This window comes from Triturus cristatus, chromosome 9 (genome assembly GCF_964204655.1).
Source record: "Triturus cristatus chromosome 9, aTriCri1.1, whole genome shotgun sequence".
NCBI classification, from domain to species: Eukaryota; Metazoa; Chordata; class Amphibia; order Caudata; family Salamandridae; genus Triturus; species Triturus cristatus.
Genome location: NC_140592.1, coordinates 736,562,489 through 736,589,669, shown reverse-complemented (window position 1 = coordinate 736,589,669; position 27,181 = coordinate 736,562,489). Strand labels below are relative to the sequence as shown.

At 44.8% G+C, this 27,181-nt stretch overlaps 1 protein-coding gene across 1 annotated transcript in view; it reads left to right on the top strand.

Moving 5' to 3' along the window:
* Nucleotides 1–27,181, top strand: part of LOC146798677 (girdin-like) — a 439,241-nt gene that overhangs the window by 188,293 nt on the left and 223,767 nt on the right. The window contains exons 11-13 of the mRNA XM_085625977.1: nucleotides 11,194–11,340; nucleotides 12,709–12,847; nucleotides 19,630–19,826. Of these exons, the coding sequence (XP_085482103.1) occupies nucleotides 11,194–11,340; nucleotides 12,709–12,847; nucleotides 19,630–19,826 (483 nt within the window). The remainder of the gene's footprint in view (nucleotides 1–11,193; nucleotides 11,341–12,708; nucleotides 12,848–19,629; nucleotides 19,827–27,181) is intronic.

Here is a 27,181-nt window from a genome sequence, read left to right as displayed (position 1 = left end):
GGGCAAGCCGGTCCACGGGCTCCGGGGGGGTGCCACCCCAGATCTGCGGGGCGGATCACAGCCGGCGGGCAGGCAGGGTCCCCCAGCGAGGCCACACCAACACACAAAGCCCCGCGACCCAACCTCGCATAGACAGCAAGGAGGGTGCGAAAGCGAAAGTGAAAGTGTGGGTTACGCGAGCCACCAAGCCCTATCCGCCGCTGTTATTCACTTCGTCACTGGATCGCCCCACAACGCAAATCCGGGGTTCGGCTAGGAGAAGGCCGCAAACCTCAATCGGTGCTAAAGTCGTTGTCCGAGGTCCGATTTGAAAGCGGAAAACGGGCGCCACCTCAGCTCGGGCTCACCAACACAGTCCCCTCATCTGGGACAGGATATGTTCAGGATAGTCATAGGAGGTCGCGGAGGTCCTCGGGAGCCTCGCACCTACGCGGCCATCTTGGTTGCGCGCTAGGCTCCTCTTCCAGTCTAAATATTTAATGGTAGAGCCATTCTGGCATGTCACGATAGAAAATTATAGCACAGTTTAAAAATATATAGGCTAAACCACTGGTAGATTGCAAAGAACAAGCCAAAACATTGCTCTGAAAAGGAGAACATGTCTCTTCTGCTTTGATAGACTCCTATTTTTGATGCCCCAGACAATGGCTTCCTCCAGATGCGAACAGGGGCAGTGTTTCCCCGGTGCGGATGATAAAAAAGCACTTCTTTCTGCCTGGAAATACAGCCAAAAGTACTATACATTTCTTTTGATGGCTAGCAACATTTTGGAAAACATGTAGACGAAGGACGGCAGGCTATCAAAGCAGACATGGCCACAGCCTGGTGACTTGGCTAGTTGTAAGGCGAAAAGAGCCTCCAATCAAGAAAGCAATTTTATGGACATTGTTAGTTCTCATTCTTTGGGACTTTTCAACCCTATCGCCAGTCAGGCTATTTCAGTCAATCATGTTTTACCAGCATGTCTCCCAAAGCCAATATGCAGATATGTTCAGCAATTGTCCTTCATGGGGCAAGTCAAAGGACAGCAGATGATAGACCTTCCTTTTTAGGCTGCCCAACCCTCTCAACAACCAAGGTGGTGGGAGGGAAAATACAGGCACATTTTCCAGCCTGGGATGTTATAATATCAGACTACTGGGTGGCTGGATGTTATTCGACATGGCCACATCTTAGAATTCATTTTCAAGCCGCCTATAACACAACTAAAAAAGAAGTGCTATTCAGGTATAAATAACAAAACGTCTTCAGAAAATTTAAATAGAGGTCACACCTAAGTCCCAGTCCAATCAGGGATTTTATTCTATGTTCTTTCTGATGTAAAATAAATCAGGAGAATGATGCATATTCTAGACCTAAGGTCACTCAAAACATTTATGAAGAAACAGTCCTTCAGAATGATTTATCTTCCCTATATGCTGCAGTCTATTATTAAGAGAAATTTCCCGGTGTTCCTCAACCTGCAGGATGCTTGCTTTCATATTCCAAATCAAAGCACAGTAATTTCCTACTATTCATGGTCAGCTTGTCAGCATTTTCATTTCAAGGCACTGCCTTTAGGTCTTCATTGGGCCCCCACAGTCTACACTAAATATATGGCTCCATTGACAACTACATGTGGTGGAAAGCAGTAAAGGTGTATTCCTACCTGGATGACTGGCTCGTCAAAGGCTTATTCCTCAAACACACGAACAATGTAATGAATTCCTCCATACGACTGCTAAACAAGTTGGGTCTGACTTTAAATAGGGAACGTCCACACTGACGCATTAGCAGATCATATTCCTAGAAACTTGCATCACCATGCTCAGCCACAAAGCTTATCCATCACAGTAAAGCGGTAACAAGCTCATGTTGTTGACAAAAGAACTCAGTGAACACATACAGCTTTCAGTTTGCAGATACAGGTCTATGCAAGGAACTATGTCATCATGCATTCCTATTAACCCTCAGTGCAGTCTCCAAAGGTGCCCTCTCCAAGAGGAACTGTATCTTCTGTGGCAGTAGGTGACACGGCATTAGGATGATGTTGCTTCTTCTACTTTCAAAGCAAACCAGGCATTGCCTGGTCGGCTGACCCAGCCAACATCTTTGTAGGTAAGGACATATACTTGGAAATCCTCATTTCAGATGTGCTCCTCTATATCTGCGGAGCTCACCTCCAAAATCATACTGCCATCAGCCTTTGTTCGAAAGAAAAGAGATTTCTAACCACAGATTCCTCACCTTAGAATATTCCCCAGGAGTCAGACTGGATCCGGAAAATCTTGAGCAGTACCCCTGCATGCTGGTGGGTGGCATTTATCAGCTCGGCATCATCTGTGTTGGAAGTGACGTGCGCACTGCCTATGTAGGTGCCACCCCAGCGCGCTGACATCAGTTCATTTCTGTCTGCGCTAACAGGATCTAGAGAGCTATTTCTGAAATTTTGTACCACGTGTTTCAACCCTGTCGATTGTTTGTTCTTTCTGCTCCCAGTGTGTAACAGATATGTCCCCCAACAAACCCACGAGATTTAAACTGTGTGAGGAATGGGACATACTGATCATCTCTTTCCAAGTTGTTGTTGTCGAAGTCGGGTAAGTCAAAGAAGCACAAGAAGAAGAAGTTGAAGGGCCTTTCAACCTCTTCTAGTCAGCTATGTTCTTCCAGGCCCTGTTGCCCTTCTACACACGCGGTCCACTCCACGCTTCCCTGAGTTCCCTTGAACTGGGGCTACCTCAGACCAACTCAAGGAGTCTTATGATGCGATGTACTCCATCTTTGTGGCCAGTGGTTCCCTCTGGTGTGTCTTCTGCCCCCATGGACCCAAAAGATGACACAACAACGGGTTTACTTCGATGATAACCAGGCCCTTTGGATCCACCCCAGATCAGGACTGACACTGGCACCGATACTTATGTTGGTGCCAGTTTCTTTGGCGCTGTTTCCAACGCAACTTGAGGAGGACCCTTTCATCCTCTTTGACTCTAAGACGGCACTGCTTCAATGCCACTCAATGTCGACATTGGCTCAGCCCAGACCTCATCAACCCACTCCGAACTTGCTAACTTTTGGGCACCCCCACTATTTCAGAGGGGTGTGATGATGAGGAGGGCTTTGGCCCCCGGAGTATGATCCTACCAGGATGAAAATTGGTATGATTAGCTGAGCTATGCCAGTGGTCTGGACACCTCACCAGATTCTAGTCTGGTTTCTCCTCCGGGCTCTGCCATGTAGGAAGGATCGCCTATACCCATGGTAATGCGCAGAGCAGAGGAGGTCATTGACCAACGTCTTGACGAAGGTGCTTCAACCAGGGGTCAGCTCTGTGGAGTTCGTACTTCCATTTAATGAGGCCCTCATCGATGTGCTCATGGGGGCTTGGGCTAAACCCTGCTCGGGGCTACTGTCAACAGGGTGATTGCCTGCTGCTACAACTCTGCCCCGGAGACCCGCCCTTCCTCAGCCAAAATCCCTCTCCTGGAAACTGGTGGTGCAGGCATTGACAGCCAAAGGTAACCTGAGTTCATGACCCACCGCACACCTGTATAGGGAATCAAAGAGGCTGGTTACTTTCAGGAAGAGTATCTTCACTTTTACCAGCCTGACATTGTGGTTGGTGAACACTCTATGCCTCTTGGGCTGATATACCAATACATTGTGCAGCTTGGTTGCTCCTCTGCTGCCCATGCTTCCTGAAGAAGGCTGGACAGTCTTGAACGAGGAACTGGTAAGTGGCTGGGATGCAGCAAAGATCACCATTCTGTGCGGCTGGACACAACTGACTCATTAGGCAGGACCATGGCCTAAACAGTGGCACTCCGCCCCATACCTGCCTGGGGTTGATGAAATTTTCAGGGGATGTCCAATCTTCTCATATCTATCTATCTATCTATCTATCTATCTATCTATCTATCTATCTATCTATCTATCTATCTATCTATCTATCTATCTATCTATCTATCTATCTATCTATCTATCTATCTATCTATCTATCTATCTATCTATCTATCTATCTATCTATCTATCTATCTATCTATCTATCTATCTATCTATCTATCTATTCTTTTTGACTGTTTCCGGCGGACACAGCGCTCAAGCGCTTTAAGGAGAGTCGAGTCACCGCCAGATCCCTAGGCCTCTCGGGTTCCCTACAACAACAACAACAATCTTTTATTTGCCCTTTCCATGGCACCAGCTGGGCCTCCCATGTGTATATCCACAATTCTAACCTTACCCACCAGACCGGGAGGCTTCTCAGTCTTTTCATGGTCGGGGACATGAATCCAACAGAGAACGTGGAACCCACACACAATGTGCTGTCAAGTCCACAGCCCCTCCCGCTGCCGCAGCCTCCAAACATTTTTAATGGGTCCTCAACATAGCACACTCATCCATTTGGTGACAGGATCAGGCACCACCACCTGCCCCAATGGCAAGCAATAACCTCTGACAAGTGGGTGCTCCAAATCGTGTAGCTGTGTTATACCCTTTCATTTCTGGAAACCCCGCATACCTTGCCAACGTCCGCAGAACGGCTAACGGAGGACCATCTCATGTTGCTCCATCAAGAAGTGCAGGTTCTGCTGGCCATCGAGAGGGTGCCAGAAGAGTAGGACATGGTTGTTATTCCCGCTACTTTCTGGTACCAAAAAAGAACAGAGGCCTCCACCCTTTTCTAGATCCCCGCCCTCTCAATGCCTTTGTACCTTCAAGACACATTCAGGATGCTCTCCTTGGCTCAGGTTCCATTTGCCGTGGCCCCCAGAGACTGGATAGTAGCGTTGTACCGTCAAGACGCATATTTCCACATGTGTGTCCTGTAGACACACAGGCATTACCTGCAGTTCACGGTAGGCCACAATCATTTCCAATTTGCTGTGCTCCCCTTTGACCTCACCAGTGCCCCTCGGGTGTTCCCGAATGTGATGGCTGCAGCACACTTGCGGAGGTCAGGAGTCCCAGTATTCTACTACCTCAACAACTGGCTGTTGAAGACTGGGTCACCCTAGGCGGTCGTCACCCACCTCCAGACTACTGGAGGTGGGTGACGACCGCCTGGTGAACCTTCTGTGCTCGCTGGGGTTCACTATCAACATGCTGAAGTCACACCTGACTTCTTCTCAGGCACTCTCTTTCATCAGAATTGTTCTGGACATGATGCAGTTCCACACCTATTCTCCTGACCTGAGAGTCCAGGACATTTGGGCTATGATATCATGTTTCATCCTTAGTCCTGAATTTTAGTGTGCCTGACTCTGAGGCTGCTGGGTTTAATTGCCTCCTGTATCCTGCTGATGAAGCACGCTTGATGGCATATGCGGGCTCTGCGGTGAGATATTAAGTCCCAGTGGGCACAACACCAAGGGAATCTATCTGACCTGGTCCAGATTTAGGGGGAAACTGCAAAAGATCTGCAATGGTGGTTAACACACCACAATTGTATCAGCGGCAGACCCCTTTGCCTTCTCCACCCAGAGCTGACGATGGTGACTGGTGCATCACTTCTGGTTTGGGGCAGCCACTTGGGAGAGGTGGAGATCAGAGAACTCTTGTCTCTGGTTAAATTCGAGGTCTATAGCAATCTCCTGGAGCTGTGGGTGATCTACGTGCCACTGAATGCATTTATAAATGACCGCCTGCTAGGCAGTCATTTATAAATTTGGCAGGCGGGGTAATCTTGGCCTGACGGGTGTTAAGTCTACTCCATCTGCCAATAATTAAATCAGGCCCGAACTCCGCCATTGATGCCTTGCACATCACCAATGGAGTCTACAACTAGAGGTACCCCTAGGTATCTTCGGAGAATGGGGAGAATCTTGTCTCGACCTATTTGCCACTGCCCAAAACACATAATTTTACAGCTTCTGCACATTTAAATTTCCAAAGAGTCTCTCTCTGAGACACATTCCGCTTAGAATGGGCCCCAGGACTCCTGTATGCGTTTCTTCTGATACCGCTCCTTCCTGGATTCTCAAGAAGATAATGACCTACCAACCCATGTCATCTTTGTGGCTCCAGACTGGGCAGGGAAAGTTTAATAACACATTCTTCTGAGCATGGGCATCTCCCCTCCCACCAGGCTGCACCTTCAGGAAGACCTCCTATTGCAGCAACATGGCAGGGTTCTACACCCGAATCTGAGAACATTCCATCGTCATGCTTGGAGATTGAGTGATGACAGTTGGTGCCTTTGATCTTTCTCCTGGGATTTGTGATGTCTTCTTGGTAGCCAGGCAGCCATCAACAAAAATTGTATATGCCTGTCATTGGGACTAATTTGTGGCTTGATGTTCTTCACATCATGTAGGTCCACTTTCTGCCTCCTTGTCAAAGGTGTTCTTGTTTGTGAAGTTTTTAGGCCAGCAAGGCCTTGCCTGGTGCACCATTAAAGATTATCTTTCTGCCATCTCAGATTTTTTGCAGTTGCCGGATTAGCCCTCACTTTTTAAGTCACCTGTTGTGACACATTTCCTTAAGGGTTTGCAACATGTGTTTCCCCCTCCCCCTTTCATCATGCCCCAATGGGAATGAATTTGGTCCTGACGTTTCTTATGGGCTCCCCATTCGAGCCCCAACATAGCTGCTCGCTGAGATTTCTGACTCTTTAGATGGTCTTCTTAGTGGCTATTACATCAGCCAAGAGGGTCAGTGAGATTCAAGCTCTTTCAGTACACCAGCTTCTACCTGGACACACTGGTTTTTCAGACTCTGGACTCCTTCTTACTAAAGGTGGTAACTCCATTCCATGTTGGCCAAAACATGTTGCTGAAATTTTTTACTCCACCTCATCTTTCTAAAGAGAGACTCCACCATTTGGATCCGAAAACATCCCTGTCTCTTTACATTGTTTGTACCAAACACCGCTTTGTGGATGATCAATTCTTTATCAGTTTCATAGGAGCAGAAAAAGGCAGGGCTGTTCAGAAGAGAACCATCTTTCTATGGATTGTACTTTGCATCAAGACCTGCTACGCACTAGCTAAGAAGCAGTCATCTAAGGGCTTCAGACCCATTTCAATGGGCTAAGGCCTCTACCACTGTGTTAGAACGCGGTGTACCTGTCCTGGACATCTGCCAGGCTGCTACGTGGGTGTCACTCCACACGTTCACGAGGCACTATTGCTTGCTGTCTGATCTGTTAAGACGGGCATTTTGCCTGTTTGGGCCTCCAGGATTTTCTGGTTTGAGCCAGTTCCCATCCCACCTCCGTGGAAGTATCTATTCTAAGATGAGGAATCTGTGGTTAAAAGTCTCTATCAGAAGAACAAGTTACTCACCTTGGGTAACTCTTTTTCTGGTAGAGACTCTATCTAACCACAAATTCCTCACTGACCCTCCCATCCTCACCAATTTGCAAAATGGGCTTTTCACCTTGAAGATCTTGTTAGATTCTGCACACTGGTCATACATCATTCAGTTGTGGTTCTGTGTTTTTGACATGGAAATGGCCACAAAAACCGATTGTCAGCGTGTCAGGGTAGTGCCTATATAGGCACGACGCACTTCATTTCTGATGTGGACGACGCAGAGCGGATCAATACTATCTACTAGTATGCAGAGGCACTGTTCTAGATTTTTTGGATCCAGTCTGACACGTGGGGAATATTCCAAGTTGAGGAATCTGGGTTTAGATAGAGTCTCTACCAGAAAAAGTATTTCTGAAGGTAATTAATTAGTTCATCTTCACTTCAATGTCTTGGAGTTAAAAGCAGTGGGGTTGTCTTTGAAAACATTTCTAACAAGGATTGCCAATCAGTGAGTATTTGTAAGCACAGACAACATGGCAACCTTTAATTACATAAAGAGGCAAGGTGGAACAAAATCACAGATTATGTCACAGGAATATTAAAGTCTTTAGCATTGGGTGTTGCACTGCCTTCTTCCCTGACAAGCTGCATACTTCCTTCCAAAAGTGGTATCACCATTTCAAGTGGAGCAGTCCATGACACTTCCTGTAATCCTTTCTCCGCCATATCTCTCTAAGGAGGAGAGGCTACATCAATTGAATCCTAAGTGGCCCATTTGGATCTAGATTGATTGGACTAAGGAGTACCAAGGGGATGACCCAGCCCTTTGGTGGATTCACTGGTGCAAAGAAAGAAAAACAGTTGTAAATGAATCTTATCTTATCTTAATGGATTGTCCTTTCCATCAAGCAGTGTTGTGTCTTGGCCACTGCTGTATCGATTCTCAGGTCGCAGGGAGGGTCATTTTGCCGCTCGATCCTGCAAGACTTTGTAGTGTAAAGTAGACTCCACAGACCCACTCCCTAGAGGAGGCCTGCATATGGTGAGGGAATCAATGGTTAGAAGTGTCCTTCATTAAAAAAAAAACGTACCTTCATAACGTTCTTTATGGTGGATAAATATCTAATCGCAGATTCCTCTCTGCTCATCCTCCCTATTCCGCGAAGTTGACTTTTCAGAAGTAATTAGGTTTTAAGATAGGTCAAGTACACAGTCAATAGCTCCAGTTTGTGAGTTCCGCTCCGTGACTGAGGGCATTGAACAGGTCATCAAATAAAATAATGTCAATTCACAGGGAGATTCACGCGGTGACGGTTCTGCATTTAGAGTATCCCATCAGAAAGAATGCTACTCTTTATGAGCAAATTCAAAGTTAATTCCAAAGGCTCCATCAGACTTTCATCTGGATGAACTTGTTGTCCTTACATCTTTCTTTCTTCGCCAACCCTTTCTTTAATAACTTTATTCGGAAGCATAGAAGACATCCATAAAAGCATTTGTACAGAACATACATCAACAATGATTTCAATCCATAAAAAAAAATGATATACATAAAAAAGTCTACACAGTGAATAGTGACATATTCTTCCTGGCATAAAAAACTGCCCATAAAAAAGATGACATTCCACAACAGATCTCTAGAGTAGGCAGTGATTGCAAGAATAAGTATGCAGGTCGGCATTGTGTAAAGCGTAATGGTCTAATCATCGGTAGGACATCCCATTTCCTAAGCTGACTGTAAAGTTTGCAAAAAAGAACCACATGCATAGTGTTCTGGGACATCGTAAGACCACAGGGGACATTTTTCAGTTTTGTGGACCAGCCATTCATATTGGGGAAACTATTTAATCGGAGAAATGTGTCTAATCTTAGGCTCGTCAGCCATCCAAAGTAACAAATGTAAATGGAAAGTGTGAAATTTCTATTAATTCAAGAGGTAAGTTTGCTTCAAAACATCCATGGAGCCAGTTGATGCAGAGTCCCATCCACCAACTAACAAATATGAATTCAAATCCAAATACATGTGTAGCTTGCTCTTTGTGGAGAATGATGACCTTAGTTTTCTAAAGCTTCAGTGTGTTTACACTAGAGTTTGAACCATTTTGTAAATCAGAAATATGTATTTGGGAAGCATCCATTCTCTGTGCCTGTTTATCCAGCCTTACCTCCTTAACTGCAAGACTGGGTGGTCCCTTGATAACATACACACCTGGTCTAACTCAAAGACATGCATTGAGCATCTACCCCAAACGTTTAATCCCTTTATCCAACTTCTTTCCCTCTGATTCACCACCATAGCTAGCTAGTGTCATGTTTTCAGTATTTCCTGCTATCCAGTGATGACTTCCGGTTACTACTTGTCACTTTGACAACAGTTTGCTAAAAACATTTAAGGTTGCTAACGTGTGCCTCCGTTGTAAGCATGTTCCCCTCCTCATTTTTCATGCTCAAGAGTGTTTCCATCTTGACCTCCACTACTGTAATTAATGTCTTGCTATATGCTGCTTGTTTTAGCATTAAGATTAATCTGTGAAGAGTTAATGGGTTGCTGTAACATCCTCTTCCCCGTTTTGTCAGCTCTCTCTTACCCACAGAATCATGCTAATTTTACATTTCCCTTCCATTACTCTTGACACTACTTTTCCATTTCTGGTGCTGATTTCACATTTCACTTGTCTGGATCCCATAATTTCTATTTTTTGATGTGTTGCCATGTGCCTTATTCTACATTGGTTTCACACTTCTTTCACGGTGTGTTATTTCATGCTTCCCTCTTTTGTTATTCCATTGTATTGATTTTACATTTTTTTCTCCTTTTGTGCTGATAAACATTGTACTACTTTTTTCTGCTCCGCTTTTCTCTTCTGTCATGCTGATTCCACTTTCAATTTCTTTCTCATTGATTATATCTTTCCCTTCTCTTGGTATTCTGTCATATTCTTTGTGCTGTTTCCATGTTTCATTTCCACATTATCCAGTCATTCAGATTTCACATTTTCTGTCTTTTTTATTGATTCACCGTTTCCCGTTTCTCACTCTGATTCCAATTTTCCCTTCTCTAATGCTGATACACATTTCCGATCTAAGTCTGATTCATCCCACCTGCTCTTATGTTGTTTTTGCCTTTGATATCATTAATTGTTGTGATTTAATGTTCTTTTGTGTTTAGTCCATGTTTTCCTTCTTGCATTCTGATTTCACATTTTGGTTCTTTCCTTCTGATTCCACCTTTCTCTTCTCACTTACTCGACCTCTCCCGCCTCGTGCTGACTCCACCTGTTGCTTCTGTCAAGTTTCTTCCAGTGCCCACATTTCATACTGATTTCACATTTTGCTTCTCTTGATCTGGCATTTTCTTCCTCTTGAGCTGATTTCTCATATTCTTATACATGCTAATTGCACCTTTCCATTATTTCATGCTGTCTCCACCTTTCCCTTGTCTCATACTAATTTAATTTTTTCCTATTTCATCTTTACCTCCTCCTAATATTCTTCTGCTGGTTAAAGGTTTCTGCATCTACTTTATCTTGGTATTCTGACATTCTATTCTCTTTCTTGTCTGTTACTCATTCCTAGATTCCCTTCTCACATATTAATCGTGTGCTTCCCTTCTCTTATTCTTCTACAAATTCCTATCCCCGTTTGCCTTCTCTTGTGTTGCTTCTGTTCTTCCCTTCTCTCATTCCTATTCCACATTTCCATTCTTTTCCAGATTTTGTGCACTGATTTCATATATTTAATCTCTTATACTGGCTCCTTCTCCCCCTCTGTTCTTGGTACAGCCTTTCTTTAATTCTTTCTGATTACACCTTTTTTTCGTGCTTTTTCCATATTTTCTTCTCACAAGGTGATGCCTCTATTTCTGTCTCTTTTGCTTATTCCTCGTTTTCTTCCCTCTAGCTGACTTGTTTCCCTTTTCTCATTGGTCATTTGTAACACTGTTCTCCTTGGCGGTTTCTAGGAGGAGAGAGAGTACTCACAGGCTCTACTGGAAACCAAAGCCATGCTGGAAGAGCAGCTGGAAGCTGCCCGCTCCCGCTTTGATAAACTGCATGAGATGGAGAAAGAAAACCTGTTCCTGAAGTCCAGACTGCGGGACCTAGAGCTGGTGAGTGTTTTTCTTTGCACTCGTTCATATCATGTGAGAGCCTGAATCTTCACCTCGTGTGCACCTGATGTGAATGCTTGAAGAGTGCACTTTAAGAGTGGGCCTAACCCCCATTTCACCTTACCGGAGAACATGATCACCTCCCTCTCCTCATGAGGTTGTCTAAAATCTCTTTATATGCATCATCGGAGGGCCTACATCCTTTCTTGTCCCTCATGAGGGTCTTCAAACCCACCCTGCACACCAGTGGCGTAACGCAAAATGATGGGGCTCCCCTGCAAAATGTGATAAGGTGCTCCTAGTCTCCCATATCTCACAGATATTTATTGGCCTTGGGGCTGAATAGCACCCCCTTGAATAGTTGGGGAACCCTGGAGAGTTGGGGACCTCCAGTGCCACAAGGGGGGTCTGCCTTACACCCCTGCTGCACACGTGTTGGCTTAGAGCCTTTCGGTACATGTATATCAAGGCCTAACTGCCCACCTCCACTGTGTATCTCATGTGATTGCCAGGCCATCCTAAGCCTGCACACAAAAGGTGATGGGAGGAATACTTACAATAAGTCGGATAATATTCCAATCAGTCGTTCTTTTGCCCACCATTTCACCTTAGTTTGGACGCAACCATATGCAAATCAGTCTTGACCCTGCTCCAATAGGAACAATCCATTCCGAACTGCCAGGCTAGGTCCTCTCTGAACCATAACACAAAGAACCCAAGACTGGTTGTGCCTTGATTAGGGCTCGTCAGTCGGGTGTAGCTTGATTACAGTGGCACAGTGAGCATGGTACCCATGTCTGGGCATACCCTAATCCTAAACCTATCATTTGAATGTTTTCCACCACTACGCTTCAAATGAGAGCCCGAGGCACACCTTGTGTGTAAGGCCTGCTACCTCTACACCTCTTTGAGTGCTGATGCTCCCCATACACCTCATATGATGGCCTACAATACCCTGCAACATCATCAAGGATCTAGAAACACTCCCATGTACCTCCTATGAGGGCCTACAGGCACTCTGTATGTCTTTTATGTTATGGCCAGGTGCCCTCAGTATGCCTTATTTTATGGTCTACAGCCCTTCTGCTTCAATAACGATGGTACCATAACACACCATGAAGTTCATGTTAGGGCACAGGACTCCTCATTTAACTCCTGTCAGGGACAACTGAGCTTCCATAAATCAAGTTCCTGGCACAGTAGCTGAATTCATCACTTAGGGCCATTACCTTCAACCGAGGCCAAGGACAACATCTGAAGTGGCCTGGAGCCTAAATGCTCCCCTATGCTAAAGAGATGATGGTGTTGCGCAGGGATTTGTTATTTGTTTTTGGGTATCTGATTCGCTTCTCTTTCTGCGATCCCTAGGAGCGGGAATCTGACCGGCAGAAGGTGGAAGATCTGATGCAGGAGAACCTGTCACTGGAGGTGGAGCTAAAGCATAGTATAGGAGAGACCATACATCAGCACTGGGATGGAGAGTCAGATTTGGAGACCCCCACAGAGTGTAAGTAAGACCTGTATACATACAGCATGAGGATAACTGTTTAGCAGCACTAGTAGATAGAGTCTGATTTCTTAACCCAGCAACAGAGGGTAGGTAATACCTCCCCAGCACAGTAGTGCAAAACTACCAATCTCTTGTACTGTGTAAGGGAGTCTAACTTAAAGGTTGAGTAAAACATTAGGAGTTTAGGTCAGGGGTGGGTAGAGGGTGTAATCTATATCATTGTGATACCGGAGGAGCTGAGGCACTAGGAAAAGAGACATTGAAGGCAGTGAGATACTTTAGGGAGACAGCAGGGTGTGTTACAACGAATTTGACAGTAGGTAGTCTATGAAGCATTAAAACTCTAGGGTGTGAAACAATAGGTGGTGAGAAAAACTGCAATAATGGAACACTGGGATAAGGGGTCAACATTCTGATCAAAGTTGCACAGCCCAAAGTTTCAACTGACAGCTTAACCAGCTGTGCTGAACGAATAAAAATAGAGCAGAGTGGGCCAAGTTCTAGAACATTTAAGCTACAAGTAAAGTTTGAAGAGGTAAGTGGATATGTATTACATAGATAAGTGCCGTCAATGTGCATCAAAGTATAAATCAAGAAAAACCACCATCTGTGCAAAGAAGCTGAGAAAACATAGTGAGCCAGTTGAACCCAACTGTCTGTAAGTAGGAAGTGGTAAACGTTTAGCCTACTGTTAAAAGTTAATGGCACCAGTACTGCTGGAATATTTTGTGGCAATTGATTCTGCAGGCTAGCGCATGCAATCTTTATTGAACTATCTCCTGAGTGCAGACAAAATATATAGGTAGAAATGTGCGGCCTTAACCACCACTTGTACCTGGGGTTCAAAAGAAAGGGTCCTATAAAAAATCACAGGACAGAGTTACTGGTACTGGCGATTGACTCAGGGCAAGTGGCCATTCCAGCAGAAGAGAGCCATACGAATTGTCACAGAGTAGAAGTAGAGTAGAAGTACTCAGTTTTACTGCCACTTCCATTCAGAGTATAAAACCCCCCTGACAGTCTAACACCAAAAAGACCTCATCAGAACTTTCATGTATGTTAATTGGACCTGACTGTTCATTAAGTGGACCTGACTGTTTTCCCACATATCACACGGCCGTGACTGGGTAGGCTGCAACTCTAACTACTGCTTGACATGTTCATGTGAGAAAGTTGCATCCGTCAGCCAATCTTTGGATTAGGGTCAAGGACTCTGTATCCAGCACCGGGCCAGGCGCTTTTTTGCCAGTAGGAACAGAATTCCCATTAGTATTTTCTAATCCATTGTGGGAGTAGCTTGGTATATATCTCAATAGAGTGAGTAATGGAGTACGCTCTATGGGGTTACAACTATTTCATTGATGGTGCTTAGGACCTCCTCCCAGTAAGTTCTAACAGATGTCATTCCTGTGCTAAATGGCATACTCTTCGGGGTCATAGGATCATCTCATACATTTTGCACTTTTCCTTGATCTATTTTATACAAGTAGTATGAGGGCAGTACAGTCTGCGGAGAAATTAGAAATGAAGGAGTGTGTGTCTATAGTTGATGGATATTAGTTTGATTTGAACACAACAATATTTCCACATGTCTAAAGTTTTATCATTATTCACATCTAGACGCCATTTTTCCTAGGTTCTGTGATCTGTGTATGGGGATATTTCAGTGTATAATTTGTATTGTGTAGAGACCCAGCCTTGCTAATCCTGTTTTTTTAATCAGTTGCTCAAAAGGGTAAATTCAGGAGGTTCATCAGGAAACTCTGGCCAAAGTGACCAGGCTGTGTGGTTCAGGCGCATATTGTCAAATGTGTCTACGGTGTGAGGGTTCAGTCTCCTCTGAAGTGATCAATGGTAAAAAAAACTTGCTGTTTACAAACAGCTGTCCCACTCGTGTCAGTCCAGTTCTCTGCAGCCTGATCAACACACTGTCCAAGGTGGGGGGCTAAGGAAGGGATGTTCAGTAGAGGGCGATGTGGCAAATATGGTTGCACAAGGCCAGCACAATGAACCTCGTGCCACAGTGCTCAGCTAGAGCAGTGGACTGTTTGTATACAATGCATGGATTTTAAGGGTTTCATTGCTATAGCAGTGTGGAGTTCCCCCGACAGCACTTTGTCCTTTTCTATAGGAACATGTGAAATGCTCATGATGGCATACCAGAATGCAATGTAGCTCGTTTGGGCAGCATGAAAATACTGCTTCATGTTGGGGACTGCAAAGCCCCCCTGATCAAAGAGAAGCGTTAGTGTCTTACATTTCAGCCTTGGGCTGCATCGCACCCATATTAGTCTAGTTAGTAGACAATGAAAGAAAGTGTGGTTCAGTTGAATTGGGATGCTGTGAACCAGATATAACATTTTGGTAGGACTATCATTTTTATTAGGGATATGCGATCCGCCATAGAAAGAGGTAGCATTATTCATCTCTCAACTTGGTCTTGTAGCTTAGCTAATGCTGGGCCATAATTGTCCAGTAATATTTTGGTTCTTTCCCTATTCAGCAAGATCCTTAAGTAATGGACGGATTCCTCACACCAATGTAGGACGAATGCCATCACTGGTTTACTAGAGGAGTCTGTCCATGGGAACTGTTTGTATTTGGACCAGTTGCTGCAAATCCCAGACATATATCTGTGCCGTGTTATTTCATTTTTAAATTGGGTCTTTGATGTAGAGCATGATGTCATTGGCATACAGTGACAACAGTACTCGTTTATTAGGGAACATCAGACCTCTTTGTAAGTAGTGAGCGCAGAGTCCGTCACAAAAGGTTCCATGGCCAGCACGAACAAGAGGGGAGAGAAGGGACATCCTTGCTGTGTACCCTATTTATGTTGAGTGGGTCAGAAAGACAGCCGTTGATCCAAATACGGGCAGTCAGGTTAGTGTACAATAATTTATTGAGGTTCAATATTTAAAATAAGAATGGCCAGTCAAGTAAAAATGCCTTCTGGCATCTAGAAGGGCTGCCACTGCATTTATCTCCTGTCTGATTTGTGCGATGACCGCAAAGACCGTGTGAATATTGCTGGATTTGACCCTGTGCAAAACAATTCTCACCTGCTCAGGTAATGTCAGACCAGTCATCAGAGGGGCCATCCCATTTGCCACGACGCGGGCTAGTATGTTGTTATCTATCGTAAGGAGAGATAGCGGTCTGTAAGAGTGACATCACTGGCTATCCTTGCCTGGCTTCAAAAGGACTGTAATGAATCCTCCCTGGTGGTCAGGGGGAGCTCCCCTACCTAAACAACCTCCTGATAGAGGGTGGCCAGTTGTGGTGCCAACTTCTGTTTGACCTTTTATAAAAATGTGTCCATGAGACCATCACTGCCCTGGGATTTTCCCCCAGCCAAACTCTCAATGACCTCAGTTATTTATTTCTTGTACTGTAATGGGTTCAAGTAAAAATTCCATAGGGGCACCTTCTATCCAGGTCAGGGCAATCTCTGCTAGATACTGGTGTACATGAGCTTCTGAGGCGTGTATCTTGCTAGTATATAAAGTGTGAGTGGTAGGAGCAAAATTCCTGAAGGACCGCTAGTTGCCCTTCAATAATTTCCCTGTGTCAAGCTTAAGGGAATGTTTTGTATCATTGGTACGTGTTTTCCTCACCATCAATGACAGGGTATGGCTTGGGCTGTCGCCTTCTCCATAATACCTGGCTTCAGTGTCTTTATCTAGGAAGCATATCTCATTATCACGTGTGGCGTAACCAAGATTAAAAAGTGTTTGTGGGTCATTGGTTGAGGCATGAGTTCTCTGTAGTCTTGTCATGACTGTCACTATGCGGTTAATCGTGCCCTTATCAATTTAAAGACTCCCACATAATTTCCTAGAGTAAACACTCAAATGTATAATTTGAAGGTCTCCCATTCTGTTATGAATCAGGAGACAGAACCAATATTAATGTCAAAGAACTCAGTAAAGGCATCCTGCAAGCCTGTGTTGAATATCTCTTGAAGTACCATTTGAGAAGCCAGTATAATCGCCATAAAGGTTCAACCCAACATAATACAGTTATTCATCACATAATACAATACATTAAATATTCAATTGCTATGAATACAATTCCCATTACAACATTTAAAATCCACCATCAAGCTCAAAGTGATCAGCAAAGAAGTTGATGTAACATTTCCTAATAACATTCTCTGCAAGTTAAAAACCTTTGAAAACTTAAAAACTGTATTCTGAGTATCTTAAAATTACCAATTCTTAGGCAGAGACGCCATACCTTTTCCTCACTTTTAAAAAGCATCTAATAAGATTTATCACAGCTTTACAAATTTCAGGGGATCTTAGTTGCTGGTGGACCAGGCCAATATGATAAGTTCTAATGTTAGCAGTTCGAAGTATAGGAACTAAAGGACATGATAGCCATGTGCTATATAATGTGTAAAACAGCATAAAGTGAGCAGTGCTTTGGTGAGACTGATTGTCACAGGGAGAATTTGTGAGAGATTGAAACCACGCTTCTTGCTGGGGAAATGCTACGAGCAAATGTAAAGTGCTGAGGCGCAGACGAGAGGAAAATATGATCTATATTGCAGATTTTGGGTAAATGTTAAATAGAATTGCAGATTGTATGGTGGGACCAGTAAAAAATAATTTGCTACTGATTGCAAGCATTGAGCTTTAACATGACGTTCATTCAATCTAAAAAAAGAACCCTCTCCTAGCTCAGGTTTATAGAAAAGCTCTGAAATTCCCATTTTCTCAAAGGCATCTTTAACATAAGAGAGCCGAGGTACTCTTGTCATGTAACCCATAACCAAACAGCGTTTTATAATCAGTCTTGAAAAGCCCACAGTTCACAGGCCTTAACCACAAGGGGGCAAGGCTTATGGTGACCTCTATATGGTTCATCCCGACCTCAACATGATAAATGTATGTTGCAATGCTTGGGGAAACACCAAGTAGTCTCGGCAGGAAACCCTTTCCAACCTGTTGAATAATTTCAGAGTGGAGTGGCCCCATACTCCCACTGCATAAATCCCCACCAGAATGCATTTAGTGTTATGAAGAAGTAGCATCTCCCTGACAGACTTATGGACCAGTCTAGAAGCAAAACAAAAAAGAGCTTCAACAACTCTGGAGAGTTGTTGCACCCTCAAAGTCAGTAAAAAATAACACTGATGGGCCGAATCAAAGGGAATTACTAAATAATTTACATTTTCAACTTTGACGACTGGTACCCCATCTGTGACGTGGGCCTTGATTTGAGTACGTTTTGGGCCACTAGTCAAGGTAAAAGACTTAGTGCGATTTACCCTCAAATCTAAGCCATTCATAAAAGCACAGAAAGCATCAATCATTATTTGGAGGCCGTTTGCAGTCCTTGAAATCTGAACTGCATCGTCCACATATAATAGGGCAGGGATTAAATGGTTTCCTCCTTTTGGGACGTCCGTCACATGTGACAATAAATATTTATCCAACCCAATATAGCTTAAAAATACAAAAGGGGTCAAAATACAGCCCTGCCGGACAAATTATTGAATTAGAACACTCTCCATGTGGGCCATATCTAATCTTAGCAGCTGTATCCCAGTGTAAGCGTCTCAATAAAGCGACTAGTGCTTTTTCTAGACCCAGCTTTTCAGCATGGACCATAGTTTACAATGATTTACATTATCGAAAGCGCTTGACAGATCCAAAAATGCCATATGTAAAGCTCCCTTCTAACATACTTACTTCCATATCAGAAGTGATACCTTTAAACTTGCTCTATAGTAGCAATGCCTGATCTAAAGCCAAAATGGACTTCAGATAGATTATTATTACTTTCTGCCCAGTCCTCCAACCTAGAGAGGAGAACCCTTCCCAAACATGTTAGCGTGAAGTCCAATAAGGATATAGGATGAGAACAGCATGGTAGGTATCTTGTTCCCATTTTTAAAATTGGGACAATTATTGCCTATTGCCAGGTTAGAATTAATGGGGCAACTATCGCTGCCCGAATTACATTTGTCAATAAGGGGGCCCAAAACTCAGTGTTTACTTAAAATATATCCACTGCAACACCACCAGGATCCAGGCTTTTCCCTGTGAGCTTTTTCGGATGGCTGTTCCAAGTTCCTTTATGCTAATAGAAGTATTTAAATCCAGGACGGCCTCGAGACCTATTATTAAGTTTCCTGCTTCACCAGACTCTGGCGTAGAGGTTGAATCCGAATCAAAACGCTTGAAAAATGCAAGACCTAAGTGTGAGCTAAAATTACACACTTAGCCTTTGAAGCGTAACTATCGGAAAAAAGGGGCGATTCACTGTTTCTCAAAACAATCTTTTATTTCTTGCATTCGTTGCAGCTTCTAAGTTGTCCCAGGCTAATCTTCTTATATCCTCTTTTCTGTCCTTCAAAGCTGCCTTGTAAGTTATGTGAGCTAATAGAATACTGTCCCTGTTTTGTGGGTAACTGTTAAGAGCTAGCTAAAGTTGCCTGTGTGCTGCAGAACAGGCAGAATTAAACCATCGGCAAGGAAGTTCCTGGTTTACTCTAGGTGTAGCGATAAGAGGTTGGGAAATCGAATGACATAAAACAACAAAACTGTTCATTATAGAACATGCAGGAGTATCTACGGACAAGCAATCCGCAATAACTTGCTTGTTTTTTAATATCAAATTTTCCATGAATATGGTCGGATTAACGATATCTTATTTAATTCTTATACCTTTATTTGAAGGACACTCAATCATATCACCTTCCTTTATAAAAGATCTTCATTCCTCTTCCCTTACTTTTCTAAATATGCATCTCTCTAACTCTCACACAGCCTATGAGGGGCTGAAGCCTCTGAGTTATGAGGTGAATGAGGTGTCATCTGGCCAGCTGCTGAGTCTGGAACGAGAGAACCAGGAGCTGAGGAGGCGCCTACAGGTTTTAGAAGAGATGCGTGCCTGCCAGGACCAGAAGGCGACCAGTGCAAAAACCCAAACTCTTGAGCAAGAGAACCGCAGCCTGGCCCAGTCGGTAAGCCTAAAGGAGCCCAGTCATTGTCTCCTCTTCTGTTTGATGGATTATATCTCTGTTCTAATTGTAACTTGAAGGGGTTTCTTTAGTTGTTTCTCTCCCTGTCTTATGCAGTTATGTTTTTGTCTATGTGTTGATTGATGTCGTCTTGTGCTGCTTTCTGAAGTGTGTTATTGGTTTTATGGTTTAGCTGAGATGAGCTTAATTAAATTTAGACTACATGCGTAAGTCTGCTGCATTATGATGGCACAGCTTGTATTTATATGAAAAGTTGAATCATGGAAACAGCATCACTACAAATAATTGCTCCTGTATTAAATATCGAAAAATAATATCAATCACTTTTAATCCTAAATATCCATATTTATTTGCTGACTTTGAGATAAAAAATAAGAGCAATACCACTTTAGTGGAACATGCAAAAAAATATTGGCATACTTTAAATTCAATGGCAACAGAAATGGAATGAAAACATATCTAATCTAGTTTGTGAGATTGCAGTAATGGAATTTCATTTATATAATACTGGGATAAATAGAGTCTTTTTCACTACGGAAAAATGTCCAGAGTTACTTCCTATCAATAAAAGTGACATATCGTTCCTACAGAATAACAGAGTTAGACCCTGATTTAGAATTTGGCAGATTAGATACGCCATCACACAGGGGACGGATTTGCAGTTCGCCGTATTATACAAGTGCATGAGATCCAAAAACATTTGTAATAAGGTGGCCGGGATATCCATCATGTTTTGACTGAGTGACCAGTCTGACAAATTCTAAATCAGTCCCCAAGTGCCTTTTTATGAGTGCCTCTTTAATTTCACCCCGGGGCCACATCTGCTATAAGTGATTTGATTTATCATGTGCATGATCCAACCAATTTAGAGGCAAGCCTGTTTCTTTCAGACTTAGTTACACTTGGCCTGCACTAGATAGTCAATGGATCTACTCATGCTGTAGGACACACTTTAGATTTAGGGCCCGACTCTGATGCAGTTTGGAAAGCTTCCCGTCAGAATGGGTTTGGAAATGGCTTCCAACCGAATCGGATCAGGAGAGTCCAACCGACCGAGTACGATGCATCTGGATGTTTCCAGATACGATTTGGTTGGACTCCCATTGACTTCAATGGAAGCCTATTTTCATAACCACATCGTAATCGGGCCCTAGGTGGGAATGCTTTCCTAACCGCATCGTAATCGGGACCTCTGTTGGAAAGACACGTTCCTGATCCGATTTGGATGGAGCAAATGCCGTTAGGAGGCCTTCCTAACCGCATCAGAATCAGGCCCTTATTAATCTTTACTAACGCCTTATCTCTGACGTGTGACCCACTGCAACCTTTACTTTGGTTGGACCACTCACTCATTAGTTTCAGGATTCCCAATCTAAAAGTGACGAATAAACTACCTAAAATTCATATAATGCTATCCAGACACTGGTGGGCAATCACTCTGGACTCTTTTGCTCAGGAGTTTATGTTCACCGCCACTTCAGCAGAGTCGGATGTTGATCAAGCTCTTTCTGACTATCACACGGCCTTAAATTTGCCTTTGATAAGATTACCCTTCTTAAATTGTACCCCAATTTCAAACAGGGTTTCCATATACCTAGGTACACCCCCGATCTAATGAAGAAAAAAGCATCTTGTAAAAAATGTGAAAGATGGTGGCGGCTCTCTAACACTATGATTGAAAGGGACGTCTATAGAGTCGCCTTAAAACTGTACCATCGCAAGATAGAAACGGCCTGGAAAATTTCCATTTCCAGTCAAATCTGTCAGGCTGGAAATTTAACCAAAATGCTTTTTAAAGTGCTTAACAATTTCTTTAATCCAAAAGCTTGTGCACAAGAAATTCAAGGTTCACAAGCCCTCTGTGATGCTCTGGCCAAGCATTTCGATAACAGAATCAAAGACATTTATCAGAACTTTCCCAGTTTGCCCGGTGCGCCTAATTCTGACTTGACCCCTTTTGATGGGGCCTTAAGCTTGGGAAAGTTCAGGGCTCTTTCATTAGAGGAAATTCAGAAGGTGCTTGTAGCTGTCAAATCTGGTTCTCCTATAGATATCTTTCCTTCCAAGATCTATGCTGCTCTCGCTAATCAGCTTGCCCTTGTGGTTCTTTCCCTATTCAATATGTCAGTAAATACTGGGAAAATTCCATTAATGTAGAAGGTGGCTCAGGTCAGGCCAAATCCATAAAAGGCTAATTTGCCTCCTTCCATCCTTACTAACTGTCACCCAATCTCGTTGCTCCCTTTGCTGTGCAAACTATTGAAAGGCCTAATAAATAAATAAGTCACGTACCTAGAGACTAATAAGATTCTCAACCCATCCCAATCCGGCTTTTGACCATCATATAGCAGAGAGACAGCTCTGGTTGTGGGCACTGATCGCATCAGATGCGCTCTTGATGATAATATTCCATCTATGCTTGTGTTGCTGAACTTGCCTGCATTATTTTATATGGTGTCCCATCCTAGGTTACTTCGCAGGCTGCAAGAGATTGGAATCCACTGAACTGCTCTTCAATGGTTTGGTGATTTCCTTTCCAACAGAACCCAAACCATCACCCTGGGTTCTTATAAATCTCGCACTCTGGTGCCGGACAAAGAGGTGCCCCAGGGCTCCTGTTTAAGCTCTTCGCTTTTCAACAAATATGTTGCGCCTCTCGCCAAGATGGTTAAAGCTTGCGGGTTTGATATTATCTCTAATGCAGATGACACGCAGATTATATAATTTCTCCGGACAATGATTTAGCCAAAGCGAAAGAAAACTTTACAGCTGGGATGACAGTAATAGCTACCTGGATGATGGAGAACTGTCTCCAGCTGAACGCCGGAAAAACTAAGATTAAGCTGTTTGGCCACGCCCAACAATTATGGAACTCCAATTGGTGGCCCATGGAACTTGGCACAGCCCCTACGCCTAAAGAGGTCGTCAAGAGCCTGGGAGTCTGTCTTAGTCAATCTCTTACTATGAAAGAGCAGGTACGTTAAGTTATGGGCTCCTGCTTTCAAATGATGCATCTTTTGAAGAAAGTCTTCTCACTCCTTCCAATTACAGCGAGGAAAACTTTGGTGCAGGCAGGCTCTTGTTATTAGCCATATGGATGGAAATGCCTTATTAGCCTCAGTTATTGAGACGCTGTTATCAAAACTACAGGTTATTCAGAATACAGCAGCCCACCTCCTTTGTAATCTCCCACCTGGGACCTCTTCGGCTCCCCTTCATTCCTTGCACTGGTTACCTATTTGGCAGAAAGTTGTTTTTAAAATCTGCTGCCTTACTTATAAGGCCCTGACAGGAAAAGGTCCTAGTTATCTTGCCTTGAAACTTTCTATCAATTGCCCTCCTAGACTTCTCAGATCCACTGATACAGCCTTTTTAACTGTTACCCGGGTCAGAAAGTCACTTTCTGGGGCAAGTCTTTCTCCTACCTAGCCCCTCATTATTGGAACCAGCTTCCGCTACACATTAGAACATTTTCAGATTACTCTCTTTTTAGGAAGAGACTGTAAACAATACTGTTTTAACTAGCTGGCCCTTTTTGCCTTGACCTGTGGTTGTGCCGCGATACCCCTACCGAGGTGATTTGTGCGCATTATAAATTTCTATAACATAACATAGCATACAACTGTTAAAATGTAGTGTGACGCTTACACATTTTACCATATTGGGGGTTGCATTCCATTAGCTGACAATTAGTAGGATTTCAGTGAAGATGGCCTCCACCTGTGACAATTGTTCTGTGGCACACTGAAAAGAGTGCACTTTTCCAGGTAAGGGTACTCTTAAGATATACTCCACAAAAATCACCAGAGCCTTTGTTGACCCCCTCTGCTTTGCCCACTCTCTTGCCCACCTTGGCAACACTCATTACTTTTGCATGGACCTATTCTACCTGTGGTCACCTTTGAAGTTTTTGTATTGAATGCAGAAACCATTTCATCCTCACAAGGTGGAGCAGAGATCTGCTGTGCCTTCTCCTTATAACTAAATGAGTACCTCGTGACTCTCCTTGTCCTAATATGTTTTTTTAGCTATTATTAGATGCTGTACATAGGCTGAGCTTTGCATGGTTAGGTTTTGTACCCCCTCAGTAGATGTGAAATGCAATTAGGTGTGAGTGATAAGTCAACCTAATTTTCAAAGGTGTTACTCCTACTTCTGATAAGTGACACTGTAGGCCTCTGTCAAAGCTAATGGTTCTATAGGGCTGGATTTTTTGATGCATTACTTCCTACAGTGCAAAACACCCCTGTTGTGGTTTGAATGGACAGTACTAGCCCAGTGTTTTACATCCACAGCCGGGGGAACAAGATATGTTCTGTTGTCAAAGGAGATACAAAGATTTTGGATATGGGCAACAGTGTGGAGTTGTCAGTAGAGCGTGTTACAGCAATGCACAGCAATGTAGCAGGTTTCCTGAGGAGGCAATACTCAGACTCACACAAGAGGGAGATAGGCGACAGGTAGTTGCGTGTAGTATTTTAAAGCTGGGGCATTCCACAGTGTGACTTGTTTGCAACAGACCAAAACAAGAAGTGTTTAAGCCAGGTTTGCAACCAGATTGGATTGCCTAGGATCAGAAGGAGACACATTTGCATTCAGCTGGATGGGAAACTTCCTGTATGCTTTCCTGCCAAATCCTCTGATTCCTTTGATACCTAGAGTATCATGCAAGATCAGGAGGGAGCAGTGTAAAGTAATTATGGTGGCCTTCGCACGTCAATATTGGTACCCAGAATTATGGAGCGTGTCTGACAAACACCAATACGATTCAAGGCAGATTTATGACTACTTTCAGGGTTCAGGTAATGGGTACTTCACCACAACCCTTGGTCCCTTCAGGTAAGAGCCTGGCTCATCAAGACCTGGAGAATGGGCATTTATCAATACACAAAGATTGTTAAAATGATTTTGAGAGCAGCTAGAGCTCCTCCAAATCTAATATGAAGTGTAAATGCTTTGGTACATGGGCAGAATAAAGAAAAACCGTGCTCCTTGGAATTGTCCCCGCACCCACTTCTACCATACCTTTTGCAATTGGTCAAGTCTGGCCTATTCTTTGCTTCAGTTAAAACCTGGCTGCAATTTTGTAATTTCTGAGATCTACTCAAAACCTGCTTGTATTCTGAAAGAATACTTTTTTTTTTTTTTTTTTTTTTGAAACCGTTTATTGCAATCTCAAGTATATACAAGTATGGGCCTACAACCTTCCGGCCGGCCGCTAGAGTGACAGGAGCACCTGACAAACTTACAAAAGGGCACTTGGCGTTACAGAGAAGCAAATCAGGAGACATCAACGACGTGGGCCACATGACTCTAAGCCCACAATACGGTTTCATTTTATACACACGCAACAACATAGAAAAACACACCCGCAAGGCAACCCGCAATCGAAGGTAATCACACGTGCTCCTCGAATGAGGGACCCCGACCATCCACAGGAATCTGAAGAGGGGGAAGGGAAACAAGTCCAGGACTGGGGGAACTCTGTGCCCGGGGCTGGGGGAGGGGGTCAACTAGGGGGACGGAGCCGGTGAGGCAGCAGGCAGCAGTGGTGGCTCGCAAATACCCCCGCGGTAGGCGTTCCAGGGGCCCCATATTTTCACCCACGCCCCAGGCTTGCCCCTCGCCACATACACCACCTTTTCTCGGAACATGCACCAATCCATATGTTCTTTCCAGGCCGACACCGCCGGGGGCCGCTGGGATCCCCACAGTTGAGCAATGTCACGCTTAGCTATCATATATCCCAGAGTCACCCATCGCGTCTGCGGAACCGAGTAATCAGTTGGTTCCCACACATTCAGCAAGCATCTCCTCGCTTCAGGCAACAGTGCGACATGTGTAACCAGACGCAGGACCTCATGCGCACCACGCCAGAATCGCTCCACCTTCAGGCATTCCCACAAAATATGCAAAAAAGTCGCTAAAGCACCACACCCACGCTTACACAACCCATCCTCAGCATAACCCATACGCAGAAGCCTTGGCCCCGTCATGTAAACCCGGTGGAGTATCTTAAGCTGGACGAAGCGAAGGCGAGCCGGTATGGCCACCTCCTTCGGAGAGGCCACCGCGGAAATCCAGTCTTCGTCGTCCAACTCCAGCCCGTCGGCAACCCAAGCCTCACAGAGGCCGGTCAGCAGGCCCGAGCGGTCATTAATCAATTTTTTGTAAATGAGGGAGATCGTGCTATCCGGGACGTGGCCATCCAGCACTCTATCCTCCAGGGGGGAAGACTCCGGGATGGAGGCGGCGTCTGGGAAGACGGAGCCCAGCGCATGACGGACCTGCAAGTACCGAAAGTATTCACTGCCCTGCAGCTGAAACTCCGTCTGCAGCGTCTCGAATGTTTTAAATCCCCCTCTCATCCAGAGGTCCCCCACTTTACTGATGCCAATCGTGTCCCACTTCTCGAAGCCCTTCGAGGTCCACAGGGAGCCCAACCGCTGAGGCGCATACAACGGCGACGCCCGGGTCAAACGGTCCTTCCACCCCATAGCTGCATTGGCCGCGTGCCACACCCGCACCATGACACGCGTGGGCCCCGTCAAGCGGGGATCCGGCGCGCCAGAGTAGAGTGCTCGATTGTAGTCGCCACCGGGCAGGAGCATCTTGTCCATTTCAAATGCCGGGTTCAAGGCGGGCCCATAGAGGCCGTGATTAATTGCAGCTAGCTGGGAGGCCCAGTAATACCGCTTAATGTCCGGGAGGGCAATCCCCCCGTCATACCACGGGAGCGTCAACTTCGTCAGGGCTATACGCGGCCTCCCGTCCCAGAACAGGCGGCGCTGTAGACTCTCCACCTCACGGAAGTAGCGCGCCGGGACTAGGTCCATAGTGTTCTGGAGAGCGTACAGGAAGCGCGGCAACGACATCATCTTAAACAATGCCGCCCGGCCGAGCGGCGAAAGCGGCAGGTGCCGCCAGCGCGCGACGTCCTCCTTCAAGCGCTGGAGGGGGGGAAGCAAGTTTCGCTCGTAGCGGGCCGCCGGGTCCAGCGTGATATAGACACCCAGGTACCGAAACCCCTGCGAAGCAATCTGGATCGGACATCCCCGCGGGAGGACGGGAGCCTCCCCGGAAAGCACATAGACACATGATTTAGCCCAGTTGATGACAAGGCCTGAGTTACGGCCAAAGGAGCGCAGGACATCAACCAGGACAATCAGTGATTTGCGCGGGGAGGCTAGGTACAAAAGGATATCGTCAGCGTAGAGGGACACGCGGTCCTCATACTCAGGGGTCCAACGGAGACCACGGATGGAAGGGTGCCACCGCAGCCACTCCGCCAGGGGTTCCAAGGCCAATGCAAACAGGAGCGGCGACAAGGGGCAACC